The sequence below is a fragment of the Haemaphysalis longicornis genome, unplaced genomic scaffold, assembly GCF_048455015.1.
Source record: "Haemaphysalis longicornis isolate Haplotype H1 unplaced genomic scaffold, Haemaphysalis longicornis Haplotype H1 scaffold_2, whole genome shotgun sequence".
NCBI classification, from domain to species: domain Eukaryota; kingdom Metazoa; phylum Arthropoda; class Arachnida; order Ixodida; family Ixodidae; genus Haemaphysalis; species Haemaphysalis longicornis.
The window spans coordinates 101,384,448-101,411,357 of NW_027526295.1; the positions used below are offsets into that span (position 1 = coordinate 101,384,448).

General features: G+C 48.4%; 1 protein-coding gene across 1 annotated transcript in view; it reads right to left on the minus strand.

The window, feature by feature from the left end:
- Positions 1 to 303: 303 nt before the first annotated feature.
- LOC144168195 (cytoplasmic dynein 2 heavy chain 1-like) overlaps positions 304 to 26,910 on the minus strand; it is a 65,441-nt gene continuing 38,834 nt past the window's right edge. The window contains exons 12-19 of the mRNA XM_077697231.1: positions 23,271 to 23,392; positions 20,170 to 20,566; positions 17,213 to 17,391; positions 12,610 to 12,759; positions 6,703 to 6,817; positions 1,919 to 2,086; positions 1,694 to 1,852; positions 304 to 573 (exon numbers count right to left, since the gene is read on the minus strand). Coding sequence (XP_077553357.1) covers positions 304 to 573; positions 1,694 to 1,852; positions 1,919 to 2,086; positions 6,703 to 6,817; positions 12,610 to 12,759; positions 17,213 to 17,391; positions 20,170 to 20,566; positions 23,271 to 23,392 — 1,560 coding nt within the window. The remainder of the gene's footprint in view (positions 574 to 1,693; positions 1,853 to 1,918; positions 2,087 to 6,702; positions 6,818 to 12,609; positions 12,760 to 17,212; positions 17,392 to 20,169; positions 20,567 to 23,270; positions 23,393 to 26,910) is intronic.

Genomic DNA, 26,910 nt, shown 5'->3' on the forward strand with positions numbered 1-26,910 from the left:
CTCCCATAGATCTCCAATAATCCCGACCCTGTGCTGACCGCCACCAATTTATCCCCGCAAACTTCTTGATCTTATCAAGATCGAGCAGGGCATGTAATGCGAAGGCAAGATAACCGTTGTTAATTAGGTGTAACAGAGTGTATCCCTAGAGAAAGCAAGCGTGGCAGGGGACGGCAGAAAGTTAGGTATGCAGATGAGATCAAGAAGTTTGGGCAGCTTCATAAAGGGCAATTAGTCGAGGTCGGTCTTCTTTGCGTTCTCGCCAAATACAACGGAGCGTTTCGAGGACGTTGCAACAGCAACTCAGCCAGCCAACCTGAATCGTCGGCTGGTGTTCTCAAACGCAGCCGCCTGGTCCGGCAGTAGAGCGCGGGGGGCACCCAGCAGTGGCTCTAGCTGGAGCCAGAGTTGCTGCACGCGTTGTAGGCTTCGCAAGGCGGGCTCGAGTCGCTCCAGCCGCTCCTGCCACAGAGCAGCGCCGTCCGCCAGGCTGCTGCCGCCGCCAAGCCCACGGCACGCCTCGGACAAAGTGCGCACCAGCAGCTGGAGCTCGCCAACCTGCGAGGCCGGCCTCTGTTTTTGCGGGCCGCCAATAGCCTTCGCGGCTCAAGAGCCACCGAAATGGTCACAAGAAAATTTCGAGGCAATTGTTGCTGGAAACGCAATGAGATGGAAATTGAATTCATTAGGTGTGTAATTGGGTGCCATGTTCATCGAAAGGTTAGAGGGAAGACACAGCTCATTATCATCACGGTCGTTCTATTTAAGACCACGGCAGAATTGTCAATATTTGCGACGCCCAATTCGTACTCACCCGAATTTTTTTATTTTATACGTACAACGGGTAGTCTTCCGACGCAGACGTTTCGTTTCTCGGCAGCCACTCTGCTCTTTAGGTGGTGCACCAGTTGGCACTTTGCATGCAAAGCCCAAGTCCCGCTCCTTCGCCTAATGTAAACAACGTTATCTTCTAGCATAATTTGTTCCCTAAGCCTATTTTTTTTCACTAACCCTGAGTTTCCGAAGAATAAGCGTTACTCCTATCATCCTAGTGTCCGTGGATCGTTGCGCTGACCAAAGGTTTCTTCGAAGGTGACAAGTAAGGTGAGGTGACAAGTTTTTTTGTAAGGTGGCAAGTTTTTGCCCTATAAGTCATCAGGGAGAAGCATTGCTTGCATACCTGTATCGTTAGTCTAGAGGTAGCCGAGTGCTCATTATTTCACAGTGCTTGCCAAATGCCCTGCAGCCCAAAGTAAGTCGGCGTACATTTTTTTCTCGTCGTTCGTGTTGGCATTAACAACTTGTCTTTGAAATAAATCGATAGAACATGTTGTTGGGCAATTAGGTGTTGCACATTTACTAGAAACACCGCGCAACTAGGACGGGACATCAAAAATTAACCACCACTGTGCGCCAGTCCTGCCTTCCTTTTCTCGTTGGCTGGCTGAGGGGGGCGCATTTTCTATGTCCATCGAACATTACTTTCGGCCCACTCGCATTGTTTCTGGGTGCGCGTATGGTCCGTATTCAGGAGGAATACTGAGCCAGACTTCTAGCCCTGCTAGAACACCTGCAACCAAAAGCCTTGCATCAGACACCACTCTTCTCCAAGCGACCGTAACTTAATGGTCTTACAGTACAGTCTGTAGACGTCTAGTACCACGCCATGATGCGAAAAAAGACGCGCACGCACTTTTCCAAGCACTTGTGCCCACTCTTGAATTATCATGAGGTCGGCGCCAGCAGAGTCGGTGTGCTTGAGCAGGGAGAAGCGCGCCGTGCTGGCCCAGATGTCGAGCTCGCTCAGGATGGCCCGCATGTTCGCCTCCGCACGCGCTCTGCTGTTCAGCTCCTGCGCACGGTGGCGAGTCACAAAAGCCAAACCGGGTGGTAGCTGAGGTGACAATCTTCACCATACCTGAAGCTGGGGGATCTTGGCCGCCAAGCGGGGTGCGGCAGCCACCAGGTGGCTTAGCTGCAGCTCCCCATCCTTCGGAGGTGCCGCATCGGCCAGCTGGAGCAGCTCAGCCCAGTGCTGCGCCGAGAACGCCTCGCCCCGGCACAGCGGGAGCACAGATAGCGCCACCTGTAGGGCCCACCAGTAGTAGTAATTTGAACCTTAAACACGCCCCTTCCAGGAAAGCTGACCTGCTAAACACTCCCTTAAGCGCCTGCGGTCGCTAAGCCCAGCCTGCGAAGACATGAAACCGTCAAGTACAAGTTGACAAACTTGTTGCATGCAAATCCCAAATAAAAATCGACCATGTTTGACATTTGTACACCTGCTTATTGCGAGCCCAAGGTATGTTTTTTTTTGCAAAGACTATGCGCACATTGAATTAGGCTACTGGATAATTTCATTCAGCCTGTCGCTTGCGCTGAAGCGCATGTATAAACGCTCCAGGTATCGTGACAACCATGGCGAGTTTTAGCGACCAAGCGCCGGCGAAGCATCCGTTAAACCGTCGCCTAGTCACGTGGCACGGCAACGGCCGGCCACCGAGCGTATGCAGGAGAGACACCCTTCTGCATTGGATCCTGTGGCGTGACATCACAAATGCCACACTGACGCCCCGGCGCGCAAGCTCATTGCGACGTAATAAATGCCCTCGCGAGCGATTTCGCTCTAATAATTCGTGGCGATAGCGAAAGGCACAACAATTACTGTTTTAAAGTTTTACTTGCGCACAGCGTGTACGAAAGGGAATGCTGGCACAAGCAAGATCATGCCCGCGAAAGCGTGCCCTCAAGAGAACCTGCCCACGAGTCTGTTTGCTGCCATGCAGTACCGAGTGCTTGGGACGATTCCATTAAAACGTCGCAGTAGCCACCGCAACAACTTCCCAGGGCACACTGTAAAAGCAGCTGACGCGCTCGGCAGAGCTGCGACATGGTGCACGCAGCAGGCAACCACACAAAGCAACGCAACTGACAACGCGAGAAATCTGTCTCCCTACGGCATCGGGAAATAAGTTGCCAAGGGCGGCCCGACAGCAGTCGTCGTACTTGGACTACTTCCAGAAGTTGCGGCAATTCCAAGCAGATATTTTCAAACAGATCCGCAAGATGTGTTCGTTACCATGAAGCAAATGAACCAATTAAGGCGTGCTTCCGCACCTAGAATGACTCTACATCTCATCGTCCCATATTTTAAAAGTCGTTTTAGATTTACGGATGGTTTCGATTCTTTCGAAATGCAAAGAGCGCGAGGAAATTCCCCAAACGGCTCATGTGTTGAAAGGTCCGGGGGGGGGGGGGGGGGATTGACCACTGGCTGGACAGTCTTTTTTTTGCCTGCATTTCCTAAGTATGCAATTTACCGGCATTACACAAGCTTAATTATTCTACAAATACTTCGCCTGTAATTTGTTTCAAGGCGTCTGCAGAGTAGCATTGGAGAACTGGTAAAACTCTATTCCTTCAGAGCGGTTTCTTTTGCAAGAGCACAGACCATAGCTAGGATACGAAACTTCTCATAGGTATTCAAAAACGAACTCCTTTCAGCGCACTCCCCCCGAAGCGTATCGACTAACCTATATCCTCGTTAAGGAACTGGTCGGGCGAAAGGTGCATCCGACATTGCTCAAATGCTTACCCGCGCCACTTGCCAATCTTCCGTGTTCCTTTAAAGGCAGGGGATGTTGGGCTCACGCAGTTGTTTGTGCACCAACTTGTGTCTTGTTTTTTTTTTCTACAAATTGGTTGATCACCCACTTTTACTAACTGTACATCAGCAGCGCTTAAGTTTCCATTTGCCTTTTTTGCTTATATGTACGGGCGAAGTTAATACGAAGCCTCCATGGAGATTCCTCAAAGAGGTCGTGGAGTCATTTAACTTTCTTACCGCGCGGTTTTCCTTGGAATATCTGTTCAGCATGCCTAGGAAAACTATGACGAACACTCTTATGGAAAGTCTATTCCCGCTGCCTGTTTATCGCCAGCCTTATGTAGGCCATCGGAAAAGCAATGTTTTAAATCGCGTAATGAGCATGCGTATCCCGCCAAATGCAAAAAACATTTTTCTTCAGGCTTCATTCTTACACACCCCTAGTTAAGACATGGCAGGGCGAAAAGGAAATGTCTATTCCTTGGTCGGACATTTGTCGCCTCTGTAAACAACCAGAGACAATTGATCATTGTTTTGTGTTGTGCCGGGACGCTGTGTTGTTCTGGAACGTTTTGCAGCGGACACTAAAAAGGAACATTGACATCCCTCCGTACACCATTCGCTTCCTGCCATTTGAAGATGTTAATCGGGTGCCATATGACGTTTTTGTTCTCTTAGGATTGGTTAGCTTGTGGAAGTGCCGCATGACTGATCGGCATGCAGAATCCCATAGGCCGACCAAGTGCATTTTTCGGGAACAGGCGGCTTATGCTGCGCAGAGTGATCCACCAGAGTGGCTGCCTCTGTTGGATGCGTGCGTTTGCTTGCCCGAGTTTTGAAATGGTGCCGCCCTTTATTCGACTGGTCTCCTTGCCCTTTGCTGCCTGTTATGTTTATATTGTGTGTTAGGTGCCTTGTCTGAGTTTTTCTAAAGTTTTCTAAAATTTCCAAGCATTAAAGAAAAAAAATCCCCACTGACCCGCCGTGATCGTATAGTGGTTAATACCTTGCGTTGTGGCCGCAATAACCCAGGTTCGAATCCTGGTCCCGGAATTTTTTTTTCATTTGTAGAACCACCATCTATTTTTTTTTTGTCCGTCGACGAGGCCAAAAGACCCTATAGTGATTCATACAAGTTCTATGCTTCGTTATTGCAGGCGACTTGTTGTTACTTAACCTTCTATATCTTTAAACGTGTTGGAGACTACAGGCAATGCAAAAATATCTATAGTCCTTCTGCTGCTGGTGTACAACTATATTGAGTCTTGTACGGTGAATCTTACTGTATTGACCGCATAAAGGCACATAGACACCTATATTACTGAACTGATTACTGAACGGAAATGCTGTACCGCTTACAACTCCACTGTCAACTAACGAATTAAGACAAGTAGATAGAACAGTCGCCCCAGCGGCCAATTTAAGTATAATTTTTGCCTCCATATGCATATTGTTAGGAGGTACAGATCATTGTACACTAATTCTTAAGTGAGAGCGGGGAATGTTTCGACGACGCGACCCGACAGACGCAGGCAATAGCATGCCTGGGTGGGGATGTGTTCGCCGCGGCCGATGGACATAGGTGAATCTATCTTGAGGCAGCTGTCAAAGTCATTGGCCAATCCGTTAGAGTGGGCATGTGAAAATGTTTGGTGGCAGTGTTCATTTTACATCCGGCTCCATGAAAAAAACGGTGGAATACAAAACACCTGGAACGCGAAAAAAAAAGCGTAACGTCATTACAGCGCAACCATAAAACAGCGAAATGTAAAAAAAAAGCAGCATGACATATGACACAGGAAAACAACAACAAAATAGAAGTGCGACAAAACATACTAAACGTACATTGCGCAAAAGGTGGCCATAGATGGGTAGGCTTTATTCTTACCTTTTACCTTCCCTTTTTTGCTGTCTGATTCATGTTTATTTTCTTTCCCCAAAACCACTATAGCAAACTAGGCTACAGTTTCGTTAACAGTAAAAGGGTTGAAGGTTGGGCGAGTTGGTTTTTTGAGATGCGCGAGCATTCTTGCCGTTTTCTTACCGCCTTCATTGTATAATTCTTTCCTTCCTTCGTGCCGAACACTGTCTTTTTTGTCTGCCCCCCCCCCCCTCCGTTTCCCGTTAATCACAGTAAAGTGTTGGCACATAATGTCCAGAAGCAAGGGGGTCATTTAAAATTCGTTTTTGGACGTGAGTTCTTCCTAAGAAAAGAAGCTTGCAAGGACTCGTGTCGTCTCCTTCTTCTCCTGTCTGTCAAATTTGCGCTGTTCCCCTCCTTTTAGTCCTACGAAAAGCCTTATTTAATCCCCGCCGAATAAAACAGAAACCGCCAAACAAAGCCACATATAAAGTGCCAAATCTTTGGAACAAAGCAACGTTGCTGGTTATTTTGATGGGTCTTTTAAAGTGACGTAGCTACACGCTGTTCACCTTTCTTTCTAAATCTGAAATGCTTTCAAAACTTAGTGCATAAGCGTATCCAGTACCTGGAATTAGTCAGAAAGTACCGAAGACAAGAATCCCTGCCATGCACCGATGAGATAACTTGAAAGCTTGTGCAAAATATTTTTACAGAGAAGCTGTTAATTCCTCGGTTTCTACATATCGTGGCCTCCCGACCAAAATCGTGTCCGTGTCCGACATACCATGTTTTACATATCGTATTCCAGCAAAATTACGTAGAAAAGAAGTTTTTTTGTCTCCAGCGCGAGTGCTTTGTGTTGCCTTCTTAAAAGGCTCCAGGAGTGGCGTTTTGGAAGGCGTTTTTTGCTTTCTAGACACGAGCACTCTGAAGAGCATCCGGAGCGACATTTTGGGTGGTCTCTGTTCTGTCTAAGCACGCGCGCATCGCCAGTTTGCTCTTTACGCGTACACTGGTGGAGGGGGTGAGAGAGGGGGGAGGGCCTTTCTCGCGCAGCCAGAATTTATGCGCTCACTGATGCCACGCCCGTTGTTCTGGTGGAAAAAAAGCCTACACGGATAGTCGCCATTATTTGTGAGCGTGTCAAAGCTATTTCGTGACCTTGTTTAGAGTTACAAGTTCCGGGTGTCGAGTTTAGTATTCCTCCTAATACACAACATCGCGCCCTCACCCTATAGGCGTCGATCTCCTTGTACAGCGTCGCGGCCACCGCTGCCGGTGTGGCGGGGTCCTTGGCCGTCCGAGTCCACTCGTCGAGGAACTCCTCGAGCGGCCCCAGTTTCTCCCTGCGTTGTGCCAAGGATGAGGATGAACACCATTCAGGCGGGGCGAAGCCGTACGGGCAGAGTTGGCCACCCCCGAGTTCATTTCATGCACTGCCTTGCCTAAGATAACACCCGGTAGGGCACTAACAATTGTATAAATAGCTTGCACGTGACGTCACCACAGCCTTTGTGCACTGCTCGCAGCTTTCCTAGAACTGCTAAGAGCACCAGATAAGTTCACTGCCTTTCGCCGTCCACGGGGTTCACCAACATGGCAGCCATCGTGACGTCAGTGCGAGCTATGTATAAGCACTGGAACTGCACCTGACTATTGTACAGTCACGGCTGTGCAAGGTATCGATTGATTGTAGGGTTTAAGGCGCCCACGCAACGCAGGCGATGATGGGCGCAGTAGTGGAGGGCTCCGGATTAATTTTGACCACCTGGGGATCTTTAACGTGCACCGAAATCTCGAACACATGGGAGTTTTTGCTTTTTGCATCCATCAGAAAAGCGGCCGCCGTGGCCGGGAATCGGGCCCGCGACCTCGTGCTCAGCAGCACAACGTCTTAGCCACTGAGCCACCGCGGCGGGTGGCTGTGCAAAGTAGATCTATCGAATAGCCTTTCTCTTCCCTTTAACATACTCTTTGTCGGTTTGTACCCTTGGCTGCGGCTGTCATTGCCGATCATTTAATTCATTGCATCCCCTTCAAATCATAGATCGTGTGACGTGTCCTGGCGCTATGTAACAATATACGCGGTAGCACACCATTCTCCTGAACCTCCAATTATAGCGCATATCAAAATTAGGATAATTTGCGAGCGTTAGAAACAGTCGAGTGCGAATTCTAAAGTTGGGTAATTAACTAACGGTACAATTAATATTTACGCTTTCGTTGTTCGTTACACCAGTTATAACAGGTCACCGCTCACAGTAGCACAGATTCCCAAGACGAACATGGCCGAAATCAAATTTAATTGTATGCCGTATACATGCGAAGCACATGCCGCAAGTATCAGTCCAAGATCTGAATGACCGGGCTTTTGCGCCCGTTAGCATTAGAGGGAAACTCTTCGGGGAGTATAGTTCGGGGGCCCCCACTATTCGCACAAGCGCGTTGCTCAAGGTTACATTTCTGAAAGCTTTGTGTTGCTTTTGGCGAGACGCTGTTTGCCCGGATACGCAGTCCTTGGTTCGGTATAGAGATAATCACCCCTCAAAAGATAATCTAAGGGGCATCCAGTTCCTCAAACATTTCTTCAGGCTCTGGTGCGTCCTTCGCTGCGGTCTCTGATGAATTTCAAGTCAGCCAGACAGACTCGCTAGAAATGGTGGAAAAAACCGTGGTTGATTCCTCTGTCATAGGAATCACTAAAACATGAAAGTGTAGCGAAATCTTCAGCTGAGCATTATTTGTGGGTCGGCGGCTGTCTTGTGGGTGTGCTTGGCGAGCGATGTCCTGCTCGCGGGTCGCTTCGGCAAATGTGTACTGGCGTCATTTTCGTGAAGGATATGACGTCAGTGAAATCTTGGGGTATCTTTTCGTGTTAAAATATAATACCTGAAAACTAAAAACCGTAAGTATAACGTACTCTTTTGTTCTTAAAGTTGCTTCCCCGCAAGAAGACCCTGTGTGCAGGGGTGCATCGTTTACAGGCCGCTTGCTTCGTTGTACAGGCGTCACTTCCGTGACGGATATGCCGTCAGCGAAATCTTCGTGCATATGGGAATAAAACACTTTCGCGTTTTATTCGCAGACATAAATTATCAGTTATAAATAGACATAAACATAAATTATTCGGAAAACAATTGGCCGCGTATCTGCTCACTTCGCGGAAAATGCCGTCGAAAGTCGATAGTCTTTTGCCGCCACTGTCCCGTACAGGCCTCATCTCTCTTTCTTGCTCACCTCCCACGCTCTTCCCTTTTAGTTTCGCCCCTCCCATGATAAACATAGTGGATGTCTGCTCACTAGTCAATCCAATTTTGCCCCGTTCCAGTGCTCGTGCTTCATATATTGGAATCTTTTGTTACTGCTGGACATTTTGGAATTTCACCACGAGGTCTAGTGTCACGCGCGAACGCTTTCTGTATTTTTGGGTCAGAATTTTTTTCAAGGCGTAGTTTTTATTTGCTACCAAAAAAAAATTTAGCATCCATGTATTTTTAATTAAAAGGGCCCATCTCCCCGCGAGGGGGACTCGAGTAAATGCGTCGCATAGGGGGTGGGTATATTCCGTTAACGTTTAGTGTTTGGGGAGATGGTGGTAGTGAATGCGTTGTATCAGCAGCTTCTTGACGTAGTTTGAATAAGTCAATGATATAAGGCGCGTTCGTAGCCTTTCATTCTGTGTCGGTTTTGTGGCGCAGTGGGAAGAGCACCATGTACCTCGCGTTCCGCCCACAGGTAGTGAATGCGTTGTATCAGCAGCTTCTTGACGTAGTTTGAATGAGTCAAGGATATAAGGCGCGTTCATAGCCTTCCATCGATGGAGGGAGGCCATCACCCGCTACCTCGGGGTAAACCTAGAAAACCGCACAGCCACCGCCCCCAGGTGGCAGACGAAACTGGCAGCTGCTGGAAGGAACTTGGAACCCTGGAGAGCGCGACATATTGCCCTTTTCGCTAGGGCACATGTCTGCAACGCCGTGGTATACCCAGCCATCTTGTACGCTGCCCGAGTCTCGACCATTGACGCAGGCTCAGTGGCCAAGTTACATCGGTTGTTCGCTGTTTTTGTCTGGCGATCGACGTATGAGCCCATGCGCCGCACCAACGTTTTCTGGAGCGCTGAAGCCGGGGGGCTTGGGCTCGTTAATGTAGAGCTTAAACTAACCATGCAACGATTTTTGTACTTCCGAGATCACCGAGATGGCTTCCTCCAGGCGGCAGTGCAAAATTTAGGCGCGTTGCACCTCGCCCCTTGGCTCGCAACAACGGCGGAGCTCCTAAGTGGTGCCCGTGCAACAGGTTTTTACAGAGAAGTGGCGGGGGCGGTGGCCCTCTTACAGGAGCGCTTCTCGTGGGAATACCTTTGCTCAGTGAAACCAAGGAAGCTGTATTGGGACCTCGTAGAGCAGACCCTCCCACCGCCCATGTACCGCCTGCCACCCCTTGGTCGGCCGAAAAGTGACGTCCTGCGGCGAGTACGGAAGCTCCCTATCCCGACCGGCTCGAAGGACTTTTTCTTCCGCTTTCACACGTGTATACTGCCTACAAAGGCAAGACAGCAGGAACGCGGTTTTTTTTTTGCCGGGGAGGGGCCAACTGTCTGCTGTGCGGAGGGAGGGAAACGGCCGAGCACGTATTCATGGACTGTAACACGGCGTTCTACTTCTGGGATGAGCTGCAGTGCTCCTTCAACACGCGCTGGAGAATCACTTGGACAAATCTGAAGTTCCTAGACGCGGCCTCGGAACGCCCGCTCCTTCGCGACTGTGTCCACGTAATAGAGCTCCACTCGCTATGGAGGGCGAGAGTCGACGCCGTCGAATGTACTGAACGCCCCCGACCGGCGTGGCGACACTTCGTCCAAAAGGCACAATGGGCAATTGCCGCCCTCGACGGGGATGAGGCAGACTCCGAGCTACGCGACGCACTGGATCGGGGAACGCGAGTACTCATAGATTTCAAGTCACAACAGCAGAGGAGATGGGACGCAATGGGATGCAAGATGGGACGCTAGCCCCGGGTAACGCTGGTGCCCAGTTATACCAAGAAATGGCTTTACCCAAGAGCTCTATTTTCTCCCTTCCCTCTATCCCGTTCACTTCAAACTTTGTGCAATGACACAGTGGCCCTGTTGGCAATCTCTCTTGCTTAAGTTTCACAAACGCTCTGTGACTTCGCGGGCAATACTCCCCGATCGGCTTACAGTTACTTGGCAAAGCATTCTGACCCTCTCCTCGCATGATAGCCGATCGCCTCATTTTTATGTTGAAGTGAAGCCATGTTCTGATGTGCTCGGAAACCACTGTAATCACTGCATACGGCTCTGTATATATTTGTAAATAAAGTTATTGTTACCAAAAAAAAAATTGGCTTTGTGGCGCAGTGGGTAGAGCACCATGTACCTTGCGTTCCGCCCGCAGGGTCGTGGGATCGAAACCAGGCGCCGGTAAGTATTATTATTTTTATATAGTGTAGGGGGAGGGGTGCGGACCTGTTGTTGAGAGCGAGGAGGGTAGCGTGATGCGGGAGAGGAAGAGTGGGGGAGAGGGCGCGCCTGGAACGGCTGTTGCGGACGCCGAGGCACGCCGACAACGCCGGGTGACATCGTGAGTTAAAGAAATGCTCTGCATTTAAAAGAACACCGCAAATATCACTTATGTATTGGTGTTTTGCCTCAAAGAGACACAATGTTCCTGTTTGCTTAACAATGTTCGCAAGTATGAGCCGTGCCACCAGATTTAGCAGTTTAGAAAGGTTTTGCCTGTATAATCCTGTCGTTTAAGAATTCTATTAACCTTTTGCCGTGCGGCTGAATCGAAGGATAGACAAACAAATAGACCATCGCCTCCTGTATTTTTTCAAAGTCAGTACGCATCAGCCCCGAGCGGCCAACCAAGCCCTTTTCCTCTACTCCTGCTACTCTTCCCCCATTGCTGGCATTCCCAGAGCTTTAGTCACGTGACCAGTTACTCTTGGGGTGACGCGTGATGGAAAGCGGCAACGTAGGCAAAACGTGCTCCGACGCGGCCCAGCGTTTTTTATCGCTGGCCAGAGCGCCGCAACTTCGGCAATATCAAACTCGGTTGCCTTGGCCACCATTCCGCTCTCGAGCCCATTCCGCTCTCGAGTTCAGTGGCGGCCAGGTGATCCCGGTTAACCTCGGGGCCACACCTTACGACGTGTGGCTGAAACAGGCGCCTTACTCACTCCCATTGTGAAGCGGGCGATGCATTTGGCATTGAAAAAGTACAGGAGGCGATGGACAGAGAGACCAAACGTGTCTCGTTTAGGTAGCCCCCCAAAAAGTTTTTTAAAGTGCATGCTGAGAACTGTGCACGCCATTTATAGAGTTATCAAGTGCAGTAGGCATCCATCGCACTTGATTTCTCTTGAAGCCCCAATCTTCGGCTGCAAAGATTCGCAAAATTTCGCCACCGCAAATATAAACCGTATGCTCAGTTCGCAAAAAATTGTCGTATTGAAATTACAGGATTTTAATAGTTACATTGCTGCAAGATGGAATGTACTGTGGCGTGCCATGCGCAATGATCGTGGCTATGAGAAGAGAACGAAGTACGCACTGCTGCGTAGACTCAGCAGAGCGAATAAGATGGCAGCACATAATCAACCCTCACCTCGTCATCATCTACCATGGGTCGTGCCAGCTTTGTGCAGCCGCCGCGTGACGTCTTTGCAAGCCACAGCGTGAGTGACCAACGGGAATCTCAGTACTCCGCACCAGCGACCATCGCCACCACTGCGCTGAAGGTGGCACTTAACCCCTGGCCTCGGAGCAGCCTGCCTAGAAAAATTGCTTATGCTGCACTCCCGGCCGCAGACCATTCTGTGTCCACAGCGCATAATTGGAGCACTTCTACAGTGCGGATGCCCTTACTGCCGTGTCGTTTTGCGAAAAAGTTTCAACTAATGTGCCGCGTCCGAGGAATAAGAGAAGAGCGCTAATAATATGTTGCTCACGAGAAGGGCTACTACTAAACGCTACCGGCCTATCAAAAGTTCTTGTCATGGCACAACTTGGCCTGACGTGAGGGCACCTCGGCCCAGCATTCACATACCACTTTCTTTTTCTTGGGGGGGGGGGGGAGGGGAGGGGAGGGGAGAGGCCTGAGCGTCGTACCTGGCCAGGGTCCACTGCAGCTCAGTGAAGCTGCGCAGGTCGGTGTCGAACTTTTGCCGCAGCGACCAGGCCGCTTGCGCTTCCTGCAGCTGCTCCTCGATGGCGCCAAACGTGTCGGGCTCCGCGAGGCCCAGTTGCTGGGCTTCCGACCTGCATGTTATATATAGTATAGCATGTTATACATGTGTAGTGCCCGAACTATGCAGCAACGATCATCACTCGTAATGCATTGCCGAAGTTTTGCCAATAAATAAACAACGCGAAATAAGATGACATACACCAAAAGTAAACGATGAAAACAATCGCCGTGTCCTTGTTTTGTGTCATTTCCTTCCTGGCGTATTTATTCTTACTTTGCGCTGTAGTTTGAATAAATTTATACCCAGTAGCTGAGATTATCGCACTTGTGCAAAGAGAGTACCAGGGGAAACTCCCACCGATGTTGTGGGATTATGGTACGAACCGTTGCGCTGGCCGCATGATACGTGAAAGCGCCCTCAGCACCCCTGCATCGAAGTTCTTCTGACAGATAATTTCCTATGAGACAGGCAGAAAACAATTAAACCAGTTCCACTCAACGTGAAAGCTGCAGGAAGTGCAGAGCAGTGATTCGCCATAAGGGCTAAGGCACCGTTCTCTGCTCTTTGCTCTTCCGCTCCCTGTCGCACTCCTCTCTTGATGAATCGAACAGAGTTTTGTGCAGTGCAATTCAATTTTCCCGCCTTCGCAGTGCCCGCGCGCCGTCTTCTTGGAGAACTCGCATCTTTTTCTTTATCTTTTTTTTTTTTCTTGTTCTGCTATGAATTAGCCGAACAAGGGGGGGTTTGGTTCTTTCTGTGCTTGCTTTCCTGTCAAACGTGCTGGAACCTTTCTGCACCATTTTGAACTTGTCGTTTTTTGTTCGGCGACCATTGTTTTCGCTTACTATCGTAAAAACCAACCCAATGAGCATTCTTAACTGTATAGACTCGGAGACTGCCGGTTTATTACACATGTCTTGCCTCTAATGTAACTGCAGTTTTCTTTGCGCTAAATAATAGGGAAATTTATGAAAAGTTGAACCTCTTGTTGAAGTATTCTTCTAACTTTCGGCCGGAAGGCTGAATCGAAAGACAATCGGGTATTTTTTCGAAAGGTCGCGGGTTCGATTCCCGGCCGAGGCGGCCGCTTTTCTGATGGAGGCGAAAAGCAAAAACGCCCGTGTGTACGAGATTTCGGCGCACGATAAACATCCCCAGGTGGTCAAAATTAATCCGGAGCCCTCCACTATGGCGCGCCTCATCGCCTGCGTTGCGTCGGCGCGTTTAACCCCACAATCAATCAATCAATCAATCAATCAATCAATCAATCAATCAATCAATCAATCAATCAATCAATCAATCAATCAATCAATCAATCAATCAATCAATCAATCAATCAATCAATCAATCAATCAATCAATCATTTTTTTCGAAACCCCTGTTTGGGTGCGTGACGCCACATGACTGCGGTGGCTAGATAGCATGACCGCAGACGAGCTACGACGACAAACCGGGCACTTAAAGTGCTGTGAACTTAAGGAAGGAAGGAAAGAAGACTTAGTTGAATGCTTGCTACAGACACAGTGTGTACACTGCGCCCGGACGTAGCCACTCGTCGATCCCGACGTCACCCCTACTCGGACCACCTTTTCGCTACTCGCTACTTAGAAAGTCTCACCGATAAACAAAACTGGAGGCATGGCGGCTCACATTCTTTTTCAGTGCAGTAACAAAACTCAGGGAGCGTGTTCTTAAAGAGCACATTCAATACAATTGAAAACAATTAAGACTGCGGAAGCATTTTGTTACTCCATTCGTTTTAGGAATATTTGGCGTAAAAATGCGTGACGAAAATCGGTGACACGACGATTTTAAATTTTCGTAAGGTGCAAGCTGTAAGCCAGGGAAGGCGATTTATATTATGTACAGAGCTTACGAACAGTTTCTATACAATGCCGGCTCCAATTAGTTTTATCGCTGGTTTCTACGTGTTTCGAACAAGTTTGCAAGAAGGCGTATAAAATGGACCTGAGCCACTATAAGCATCCAAGCTCCTACCTTTTTTAAATAAAATTACCCACTTTGTCGTTGTACCAGATCTTTTCCTTGTAACGGTACTTTCTACGGTAATGAGGATGAAACATGGCAATACTAAATTCCCAGTGCTCAGGTTTTCCATTGTGCTGTTGCCTCCTTAGCTTGAGCATCGTAGCGAGAACATATGCAAAAGTACTACCAGGCTTTGTACCTTGGCGATCGGGCGTTTAAAGGACCTTTCACACCTTCATGCACGGTGTGCTGCATCTCTAATAAAACACTGTTCAGTATAGTATGTCAAAAAGGCATAATATCTGTATCCGCCAACTCGATAAGTTAAGGCACTTTCTTCCTTTAACCTGACGCAATACGACTTTTACAAATGTTCCGTCAGAACTATTGACTATTACAAATGTTATCTGTGTTCATTCACCACTTCTGAGGATAATTATTTGTGCGAAAGCTACTGATGAATAGAAGAAAAATTGTTTTTTAATGCTCACCTCACAGAATATTGGAACTTCAAGGCCACCAGTAGCAAAAACGCCATTTTTTCACCTCAAATTCGCCAATCGAAATGACCACAAAGGCATGCAGCGGCGGAACATATCAGATAAGGGCACATATATGTATAACGAGATTCCCAGAGTCAGCAATAAAATTTTACGGTTCGTTTGTGTTTTTACAGCACAGCTGAGAATGAAACGGGAAAGAATCTACAGCTCCAATGAATGGGACTTGGAACTTTGAGGCGTTTATCTATAACCGCGATGCAGAGTTGAGGTTAGGTCTATTTTTTATCAATCTTCCATTCCGCATTACAAATCTGTGTGCTAGAAGCTCTACTCTGAAAAATATTACATTCCTGAATTGTGTGGTGGCCACACATCTGTGTACATGAATTTCCCGCCTGGTGTCCTGTAGATTTGTCCTGTAGTCACACATTCCTCAGGAACGTATTGTGTCTAAAATATTTAAAAATGCCATTTAAATTGCTTTTAAGTGGCACATATCGAACACTAGTGCTTAGAAAGTAAGCATCCGTAAGTGAGGAGAAGTTTGTTTCATTTTATGCTATGCACTTGTTGAATGCTGGGCCTATCATTAATGCTGAATTACACGCAGTTCTCAGAGACCTCCATTGTAAAAAGAGTACCGGCAATGGGAATATTCAGTGCTAGACTTTCCTCCAAACCCATTGTTTGCGTGGAATATTTCTAACTGTAAAGGCAAACCCTGGCGTTACGATCTAAGCAGCGCTGTCTGGCGTCCATCTCATACAAGGAAAGGAAGCCATAAAATTATTTAAAGCTCTGAATGCGCTTGAGCGGAAGAATAGCCCGTGTTTGGTAAGCAGACTTCGATGCTAATGTCGACAGACCATCAAATAGGGGAACTGAGCTGTGTTACAACCATAACATGACATGGAACATGGCCCCTCAACATCATGAGGGAAGACGCCTAGCAAGAGCAACTGCGCTAGAAAAACAGTACGGAGGACAAGACTACGTCGTATATACAGACGCGGCGGAATACGCGAGGTACGGGGTAAGATCGGCGGCCGTTACCTCCACAACCGACCTCCTTTCCAGTCTGACGCTTCGGTCGTCGAACACCCAGCAGGCTGAAGAGACGACTATCACCCTTTCCCTCTCCCAGACAAAGGCCAGCGTAATTATTACGGACAGCCAAGCCGCCTGCCGAGCATACCACGCAGGTAGGGTTTCAAAACAAGCGCTTCGGGTTCTGCTTCAACGGCCACCGCAGAAGCAGGTCACAATCATTTGGACCCCTGCCCACTCTGCTCTTCGCGGCAACCAGACGGCACACGTCCTGGCCCGAGAACTCGCCCACCGGGCACCGCAAGAAGAGTCGGAGCGAACCTGGCAACCGCTCCTCATATACGCCGACATCACCCAACATTATCGACTAGCGAGACAACTCTATCCCCCAGTCACCGATCAGGCCACGAAAGAACAGGAAGTCATCCTGAGACAACTACAGACTAACACATACCCCCACCTAACACGACTACACGCCATCCACCCTACTCTTTACGACCCCCTATGTACTCACTGCCAAGCACCAGGCAGAGAGGAGGACTGCGGAGAGGAGGACTTATATAGAGAGGAGGACTGCGGACGCCGCCGCCGCCGCCGGCGGTGGAAGGTTTGGGGTCGCTTATAAAGTGCATTCGCACTTAAAACTTTCTAGGGTAATTCTTTAGCGTCTCTAAAAGACGTCGTGCATGTCTATGAACATTACACATTATACAGACATTACTAAGTGCAATGCGAGCGTCGTACACGAAAATATCAAGGCCCTATGGCCTTTTGCTAATAAATGTTCACACAGGCGCAGAAAGTGCGGCACATCAAGCGTAACAGAAGGACAGACGCGTTTCCTTATTGAGTCCGCAGTGAAATGCCTATTAACGGGAGGCGAAATACCGTCTCGTCGACGGCAGAAAGTTTCACCAGCGGAGCTCGGCATGACGCGTGCGGTTAGCTTGGACAAGGAAGGCGACATTGGGAACGCGGACGTACACCAGGTCACGTCGAGCCTTGAGGAGCGTGTTCATTTCAGCCTCGAGCTCCCTCAGCAGGCTCGGTGCGTCGTCGCCCGCAAGCCGAGACCGCACGTTCTCCCAGCGAGACACAAAACGCTCCCGTGCCAGCTCGAAGTTGTCCAGCCGCGCTGCTGCGTTCCTCTTCAGAACCTCCAGCTGCACGCAATGGAAGCGGTGCAAAAGCGTCACACCACGCAATTTTGGTAGACAACGGTAAGGGTGAATTCCTGTTAGCAAAAAAAAACGTGTCAGAAATCCGAATGTGACGCCTTTAATAGAATGCTCCCCTCAGCTACTCCTACGCGAGGTGCATGAGCGAAATCGTAGAGAAACTTACACAGGAGCCTCTCAAGTGCGCAGTCATATTAGAGGTTTTGTTTTAGAAACTACGGGACTACAGAGTGTATGATGAGTAGAATTTTGTTGAGTGAAGGGGGAGAGGGAAACTGTGACGTACGTAAGTACAGACAAATTTTCGTTTTGCGTGGAACCAGGCCTTAACACACTGCGGTAAAAATGTGTCCTTGTTCCCGAGGCGATCGGCCTCCCCTGTCAATGGGGTAGCTGCGCATCACGCGTATAGGAAAAACATAACATGCTAAGTAATAAAGGTACGTATCGAAAAGACGCAAAATAATGTTACCCGGGAATGCAGAGATTAGTCAGCCGTGGACAACAAAATACAAAAAAAGGGTCGATAAATATGACTATATTGAATATGTTTTCGGTGCCGAACGAATTTATGAGACCGAAATTCGGCGTGGAATCAGTAAAGGCCAACGAGAATTTGCTAGGGCTTTCTAGTATAGAATAACCTCTGTCACTGGAAGAAAATTGGACGCGACTGATGCGTACTTCCGGTGATGGCTTACGGGGCACAAAATTAGCGCCGCTTTCCGAATCGCCTTAGAAGAAAACTGAGGTCAGTCCAAAGAGCGATAAAAATAAGAATCACAGGAGTGATGGTTAGGGTTATGAAAGCAGAGTTCCCGATTGGGGGCATACTCGGATGGAAGAGGTAATAGCCGAAAAAGCCGAGCGCTGTATTTGGGAGGAAAAGTGACAACAGACGAACCGTCCGGACAAGAAAGTGGCTGCCCTGACACTAGACTACAAATGCCGGAATATAGATGATTCTGTAGAGAGATACAGGACAAAAATTGGTGGGGTTAAAACATGGATTCGGATGGCGCTGGATAGGAGTGGTTTGGGAGTCTATTGGGGACCCTTCGTCCAGCAGGGAACATAAATAGGCTCATGAGGATGAGGATGTGCGGCTTAACATCATCCGTTGTTTTTGGCGCTTTGACAACGGGAAAACGCTTAAACAACCCTTGCCTAGCCAATAAATAAAAGCGTATCTAGAAGCTGTCGCTTTTAAGCGTCATTTGCACCTGAGTGCAACACGAACCAAGTGCATGCAACAATGCACGCGCAGAAGCTTCGGGAACTTATTCCACCGCAAGCCAATAAACAATACAACAACGGCCGTCACTCAGTTTTCGAAAATATGTAGGAAACACAAAACAATGGGACGCTGTATACCAGGCCAGACGGTATACATGCACCATGGGCGTCGGCAGGGGGATTAAAGTGAGCCACTGGCCCCCACTTTCCTCCCAAGCCATACCAGCATTTTCACACTCCCCCTGCGCTCCCCCTTTCCCCCCTCCCCCAACCCCCCGCCATGCAAAGGGCTTACCCCGTCTCGACAAAGTTCTGCCGAAGCCCATGCCATGCATTAAACATGGTTACCAGTTGTGGCGTAAACAATTTTATCGATAGACTGGACGTAGTACGTACCCGACGATCACCCGGTGTGTTAATAGGTCTCAGACATATTGAGCAATTCGTAAACAGTCGTAATTTTCCTTTAATTGGGATTCGGTTTGACTATGTTTTGTTTCGGGCAAACTTCGGAATTATATGGCAGAGATTGGCAAGCGTTGCATATACAAGCAAAGACCAAGTTTGACAGCTGAACAGGCCTGCGAGATAATAAACAATTTGTGACAAAAGCATTTTAGCCTTTTTACTATCTTAGGGGTCTAGACATAAAACATCCCGCTATGTGTGTCTCTTACGCCATGGCAGGGAGGTCGCACTCCCGAAATGTCTAGTTTCTAGTGCGAGCAGTTTGGCTGTACGTTGATATCCACTATTAAACCTGTTCATTCTGAGTTGTGTACCTGCGAAAAACCCCCTTACCCTTTTAGAAACTTCCTAGTGCGCACTCCTTAAATTGCTTTTAGTGTATTTGTATGGGTAACATTCGTCACTCACAACGAATTTGATATATGTCAACGTCCCTAACATACGTTGACAAACTCGTGAAGACATGCGACTTGTTTGGCCGCAAGTCCTGATTCGCTCCATAAGTGTTACCTAAGGGGAAAGCGTGACACTACATTTGAGGCACTTGTGTAGATTACATATATCAGAAAAATCCAGCAGTACATGTCACTGTGCCTGCGAAGTAATCAATAATATGCGCAAGCACAATTGAGAACTTTTACTTCCTTAGCGGTGTATTTTCTAGTAATCCAGCATTGGTGAGCCGCTATGCGGTCACAGGAACATACTCTCGAAAATCAAACTCTCCAAGGCAAGCAGTTTCGGCTGGGCGTTGAATAATCAGTAAGTCAGTCAGTCAGGTACTTCTTTTTGTACATACAGATGTGCACGATCCCGTAACCAGATCAGAATCTCACGTCCTAAGGGCCGCCTGCATGGTCGTGTAAATGCTTCACCCTTGGGCGACTTATTCTTCATATCCGTCACGGGGTCACACCGCTAACAAGTTAACAGGCCCAGAGCCTCACTTGTTCCCATGCTTTGGAAATGTTGCTCTATTCAACATCGAGTTCTTTCATCAGGCAAAACTGTGGTTCTCCCCAGCTTGGTACGGACTTGACGTGGAGGCGGACAACAGACCTGGTGGGCGACCACGTCCCGCTGCTGGCTCAGCCGCTCGTCCAGGGCGTCCCAGAGCTCCTGCAGGTGACCGTCGCCCTCGGCGGCTCGCGACCAGCGGCCCAGCAGCTGCTGCTTGTCCCTGGCCGACGCGTGCAGCGCGGCCGCCTCGTCTCGACCGGCGAGCGCGCGGCCGAAGGCGGCCGTCAGCTGCGTCAGCTGGTCGGCCGACTGCGCCGGCGGGCCGGACAGGGCGGCCAGCGAGTCGTCCAGGTATGCGCGCACCGCAGCCGCGTCCCGAGCGGCCGAGGCGCGCAGCTCGCGCACCAGGCCTGACTCGAGCTCGGACAACGCGAAGTCCACGTACGAGCGCACTGGGGCGTAGCTCAACGTCAGGCACTCGAAGCGTTCTTCCGCCCTGCATGAGGTCCCACCATGTTCTTGTACCATGTGTACGACATTTGCACTTGATCGGCCCGTTCGCGAAACAGGAAGGGCCATTTGCAATTGTGGTCATTTTGCGCTATGTGGATGATTATTTGGTTCTGTGCCCGAGTGACATGGACAGTGATCAACGACACCAGCAGGGTGAAATCATGAGGTGGTTTGAAGATATCGCCCAGGGCCTATCTTTCCCACATGAGCTACCGGAGAATGGCCACCACTGGTTTTTGGACCTCAGCCTGCGGTTCGACACAGGGCATATCTGCTAGAGGTACGAGGCACGGAGCAGTAAGGGCGTTTTCCCGCATGACTCGGCACACTCGAAGAACGTGAAAAGAGCGGTTGTAACTATGGCTTTGCGCTCCGCCATTGAGAAGTCCTGTCTGCATAAGATGATAACGAGCTTCAACCGGCAGGTAACCAGGCTGCGCAACGCCGGCTGCGCGAAAAACATCCTGGTGGCAGTGTGCGAAAGCCTACTCAGGCTACAGCGTGTAAACGGAAGGAACAAGACAGGACAAGACGTGCAACGCGTGAAAGGAAATACGGTGGTAGTTCCCTACGTACATGGCTTCGCGCACAACCTCAAAAAACATTGCAGCCAGGCAAGGTGTGCTCGTTGTGTTCAGTGCCCCTAAGAAGGCGTATCAAATGTGTCGACGCGTATACACCGAACCAAGAAGGGAAACATGCGCCACGAATCATCGAACAAGATACGCGGAATGCCATACCGAAGTTTGATTATGATTATTTGGATTTAACGCGCCGACGCTACACAGGCGATCAGGCGCGCCGCATAAGAGAGCTCCTGATTAATTTGGACCACCTGGGGATCTTTAAGCTGCACAGAAATCTCGAATGCATGGGTGTTTTCGCTTTTATTCCTCCATCAGGAAAGCGGCCGCCGCGGCAGGAATCGAACCCGCGTCCTTGGGCTCAGCAGCCCAACGTCTTAGCCACTGAGCCACCGCGGCATCAGACCGAAGTCGTACATCGCATTCCATTACCACGGGGAAAAGGCTTCGTAAGACAAACCGGCAGGGGCATTAACGACAGGGCACGAGAACACGCCGCCTCACTCAAGACAACGCCATCCGGCCCCCTTCAATTTCATTGCCGCGTGCCCCGATTGCCCCGATTGCCCCGATTGCACCGCGCGCATGAAAGATATCGACGTTCTTCGTGAAAAAACGCAATTAATTTTCGGAGGAATGGCTATCAACAAGAAAGGTGGTACGTGCGCCGTAGCAGCTCACGTGGCTTCGACAGAGAAAGAAATAGACCTTCCAGGGATTATCCTGTGAACTCTTTTCGTAGGATGAGAGTTTCGTGCTATGCCAATGTTTTGCAACGTTTCACGAATTTGTGTGCCCTTTTTTGTTAGTCAGCTCAGTCAACAGTCAGCATTGTGTCCGTGTTTTCTTCTAACGTGATGTGTTTTTTTTTTGTTCAAGCTGAAGTTCCAAGTCGATATGAACGAACTCGCCGAATAACAAGCAATTCTACAGGAAGCGGGTTTAATAATGTGGCACTGTTGCCGTGCCGCGCTGGTACTAGTGCCAATCTAAAGACCAATGGTTCCAAACAAATTACTACTGCTCTTCAATCATAAGTTGCCGGAACTGCTCAGATGGTATAAATTAGTACCAGGAAGTTTTCGCATTACATATTACGTTTCATATAGAACATTCCTACCTTTTTTATACGGAAACATTAGTTATTCTTATTTACAGATACTGTTGACTGATGTGGCCGATACAGGGCGGGGCTTCAAGGTCCTTGTGTGGTTCATAGGCATAAAATAGCTCATATAATAATGTACAGTAAGAAGGTGCGCAGACTAAATTCAAAGGACAATGTGAAAACATGGCGGGAACAGAAAATCCAGGCATTAGCTACAACTGGGCGACCGACCCTCTCTGGTACTGAAATGTTAAGACTCAGGCCTTTTTTTGCCATCATCGTAAGTTGTCTAGACCCACTGACCCTGCACTGGACAACAATAATTTTACATCTTTTTTTCTGTAAGGTGAGACTTCCGCCTGTCTATCAAGCGGTTACTTGCTTATTAAAAAGCTGCTTTGCAAAAGTAGCCTGATACAGCTTGGCAGGTGGCTGGTATCACTGGCTAAGCAATAACTCGGTTTCCTTACGGTAGTGCCTGCTCAAAGCTTCATTTTGCAAAGGTGCGGATGATTGAGCAATGATCAGACCAGGTAATAAACATTCTTATGTTTTTTAAAATTTATTTGGGGGCCATAGTAAAAGAGTAAAACAGGTAAGAAAAGGGCAGCCCGCAACTCTCATTCAGATGATGATGAATAAACTTTATTGGAGACCAGGTGCTGATGTTAGGGCACCCGCCCGGTGGGAGGCTTCCTTAGTCCGGGATGCCTTGGGCTATGCTGGCCATCCGTGCCCTCTCCACCAATCGTCGCTGGTGTGGAAGGTCGGAGCTGGTCAGCAGCTCCACCCACTGCTCATAAGTAGGGTTGGGGTTAGGGGTGAGGGAAGGGGATTGCTGGCACTCCCATACAATGTGGTACAGGGTGCCTGGGTGGGGGCAGGAGTTGCATGTCTTTCCGCTCTGTGCCTCTTTCCGCTTTTTTTTTCTTTTTCTCATTCAGAAAAAGAAAAAAAAAGCGGAAAGAGGCACAGGCATCGGCGAGAATACTCACGGGAAAGCTCTGCCAAACTCCTGACCCTTGGACTTGACACTGCGGAGGCTGCTCTTCCATTCCTCCACCGAGAGGTTCTGGGTGAAGGCGCCTAGGTCCAGCGAGCCCAGCGCAGCCCACTCCTGCAGAGACACAGCGCGACATTCAGCAGTGGCGGGACTCACAGCCCGCCGTAAGATGAAGCTCAGCCTACTTTCAATGTGTTGACTTTAGCGCCTGGATTTGTTTGCATTTGCTACTGTTGAGCTTATGTATATTCAGCACAATGATGAGCGTACGTTACCGTCATAAAAATACCTACAAACTAATTAGTGTGGAAATTCTGTGGAACTTAAGGATAACGGTGCGCGGATAGTACAACAACAACGAAACAATGCACGGTGGGATCCTTGTGAAGGCGAGAATCCCACCGTGCACTGTTTTGTATGCGTGGTTTTGTATGTGTTTTGTATGCGTGGTGAACAGCGTCGCTGAAAGCATTGTTCTGAAGCCTAAAAAACGGAAAGTTGTATAAGCTTTTATGAACCTGATAACTACATTAAAGCATCGCAGAAACAGCTTGTTAAAGGGTCACTGAAGTGAATTTGTCAAGCTCCTGGTTTTGCTTGCAGTGCGTAGACTGGCTCAAATTACCACACTTTTCATCGTTTATCCGGTCGATAAGTCGTTAATTATTTTATAAATCGAGAAAGAAGAAAAACTACCATGCGCGGTCGGTGGCGGCCGCACCAACTAAAGCTGTGACGTCGCGAGGAGATGGCACCGTGATTGGACGATGTCCAAGGTTAGCATTCAAACAAGTTTCGGTTACGGTTCTGTAAAACAATTTGCTTGAGATCCGACGGCATCGTTGGATGGGCCTCCTCGATAGCTCAGTAATCGCCGTACCACCCTTCTACCATATTTTCGGCTCTAAAATGCCTGAGATAAGCCTCCCAGGACGGCTTGGAATCGTAGAAATCACTAGCCGAGGCCTACGCAGTGTATGAACGCCCTCCGCAGCACCGCTGGCGCTCAAATGCCGTGCGCTTTTCCCGCATATTCGGAGCTTGCCTCACTCATGCCTGTATCGTAAAAAGCGTGTTCGCAACAGGCCAAGGGTGTGCTGATTCAGGCCTGTGCCCACTGCTCGCAAGCAGTCGGTGTTTGTTGCAACAGCACGCTAACGAGAACTCGCTAGCGCGTCAGTGGCAGTCTGCGCGCGTTCTGCGAACTCGCTCGTGGAGCAGTGAACGCTATGGCCCAAAACTGGTGAACTCAGTTTTGAAAACATAGGCCGAAAACGAAAAAATCAACTGGCAAAAAAAAAAACTATGTACCCTCAGGGATTCGAACTTGCGACTTGAAAAACATTACCTAGCGCCTCAGACCACTCGGCCACACACTTTTTTTTTCTTTATTGCCTGCTTTGGCACATACAGAACACAGACATTCATTCACAGACAGCCATCAACCTGACTTTGGTTGACGTCATGTGTTTAAAAGTCCCTTAGGTGTACCAACGATTCCATGTCTGCAAGACATTTGGGCGGATTCGACACATATTTTTGATTTTCCACGTATTCACTCATTGCATCTCTAAAATACTGTCAGAGTACTTTTCTAAAATACTGTCAGAGTAAAATACTTCGCGCATCGATGTCAGAGTACCTTTCGGCCATTCTTGCTTTCCAAATAGAGCTCAATTCAACAAGCATGATCAGGTCGTAAGGCATACCATCCTCGCTTTCAACAGGAAAGTACCGTATGCCTTGGGCATCCACAGGCAGATCCTTTTTCAGAGTTCGTTGGAGCACATCCCACAGGAACACATCATCCCAACAATCGATGAATACATGCTCATTAGTTTCAGCTTTTTTGCATATGATACAGTCAATTCCCCATGGAACGAACAAGTCTTTTTCCGCCATCCACGTCTTAACAGAGAGGGTTCCAGTATGCAGTTTGAAGAAAAAAGTCTTTACGCTAGGGGGTACCTGCATACGCTTAACTCTTTTAAGCACATCTTTACCCCTACCTACTCTATAAATCAACCGGTACATTGGTTCAGGGAGGACTACATCACACACGTCTTTATACAACTTTTTCCTATTTACTTGACACAAGTATTCCCAAGAAAATCGAACAGCCAAGAAACGGCATGACAGTACAACTTCTCTCATAAAACCATGCAGGCCGCCAGGTATAACATTGGACGTGACTATAATATCTGGTAACGCTTTACCCAAGCGCAATTGATAGATAGTTCTTAACGTTGGGTCCTTAACATCGCGCAGAAAGAAGAAACGGTTTACAATTTGACGTACAAACAAGTGTGCTAGTCCCAAACCTCCGTCCCTGACCCTAAGAAACAGGTTTGTCCGGCTTGTCCGTTCCCAGTTTGACCCCCATATAAACACAGCGAATACACGATGCAGTCTTTGAACATTTGCTCGGGAACAGTGAAGAACCTGAAGGACATACCACAGTCTGCTTACAAAAAATAAGTTGCACACAGTCGTTCTTGAAAATATTGATAAGCTCCACCCTTTCCACTTTTCTGCCCTTTCTTTCATTACTTCGGCTTCCTTCCTCCAATACGGATCGCTGTCTTTATAAAACTCCAAAGGCACACCTAAGTACTTTGCCGGTGTGCTGACCCAATTCATGTTAGCGAAGATGATAGGGGTTGGTGGCCAATTTCCATGCCAAAACCCCAGGCATTTTTTCCAGTTTACGGCATTCCCATTCGCCTCACAGGATCGTTTGACGATTTCCACTACCGCATTGATGCTTCCGACATCTGAACAAAAAACAGCAATATCGTCCGCATAGGCTAAGAGTTTAACTTCTGCCCCATGCAGCCGAAATCCGTGTACGCTGTCGCTGCGTATAATACTTAAACAAAGTGATTCAATGTATAAGCAAAAAAGTAACGGGCTAAGTGGGCATCCCTGGCGTACAGAGCGCTGTACTTCTATGCTTTCTCCCACAACCTTATTTACTATTAGCCGCGTCTTGCAACACCTGTACGTCATGACCACACCTTCCCGAATAACAGAGCCAACATTCACATAGTCTAAAATGCACAGCAATATTTCAAGGGGAACTCTGTCGAATGCTTTTTCTAAGTCTAGTTGAGGCATCGCTACGTTGGTTCCTGTTGCATCGCAGCATTCCAACACACAACGGGCTGTGTGGATATTCGTGGAGATTGTGCGTCCCCTAAAACCACACGTTTGGTGTGGTCCCACAAGTTCTGTCATTACTGTTTGGAGCCTTTTAGCTAGTATCTTCATGAATATTTTATAGTCAACATTGGTTAAACTGATTGGCCTATATCATGTGGACTGACGCAGCATTGCGGGGTCCTCGGTTTTAGGAATAAGAACTGTGTGTGAAACGGTAAAAGACGTTGCGGCACAACAATTATATCGTAAGCCTCATTATACACATCTGTCAAAATTGGCGCTAATTCATTTCTTAAGGCCTTGTAAAAGGCTGCACTGAGGCCGTCAGTCCCAGGTGACTTTCCAGGGTTCAGATCTTTAATTGCATTCGTAACCTCCTCTATTGAAATTGGGAGTTCTAACAGTTCTTTTGTTTCATCCCTAAGTCGGGGCAAAAGATGAAGGTAATCATTTTTGAAGCGCTCAACATC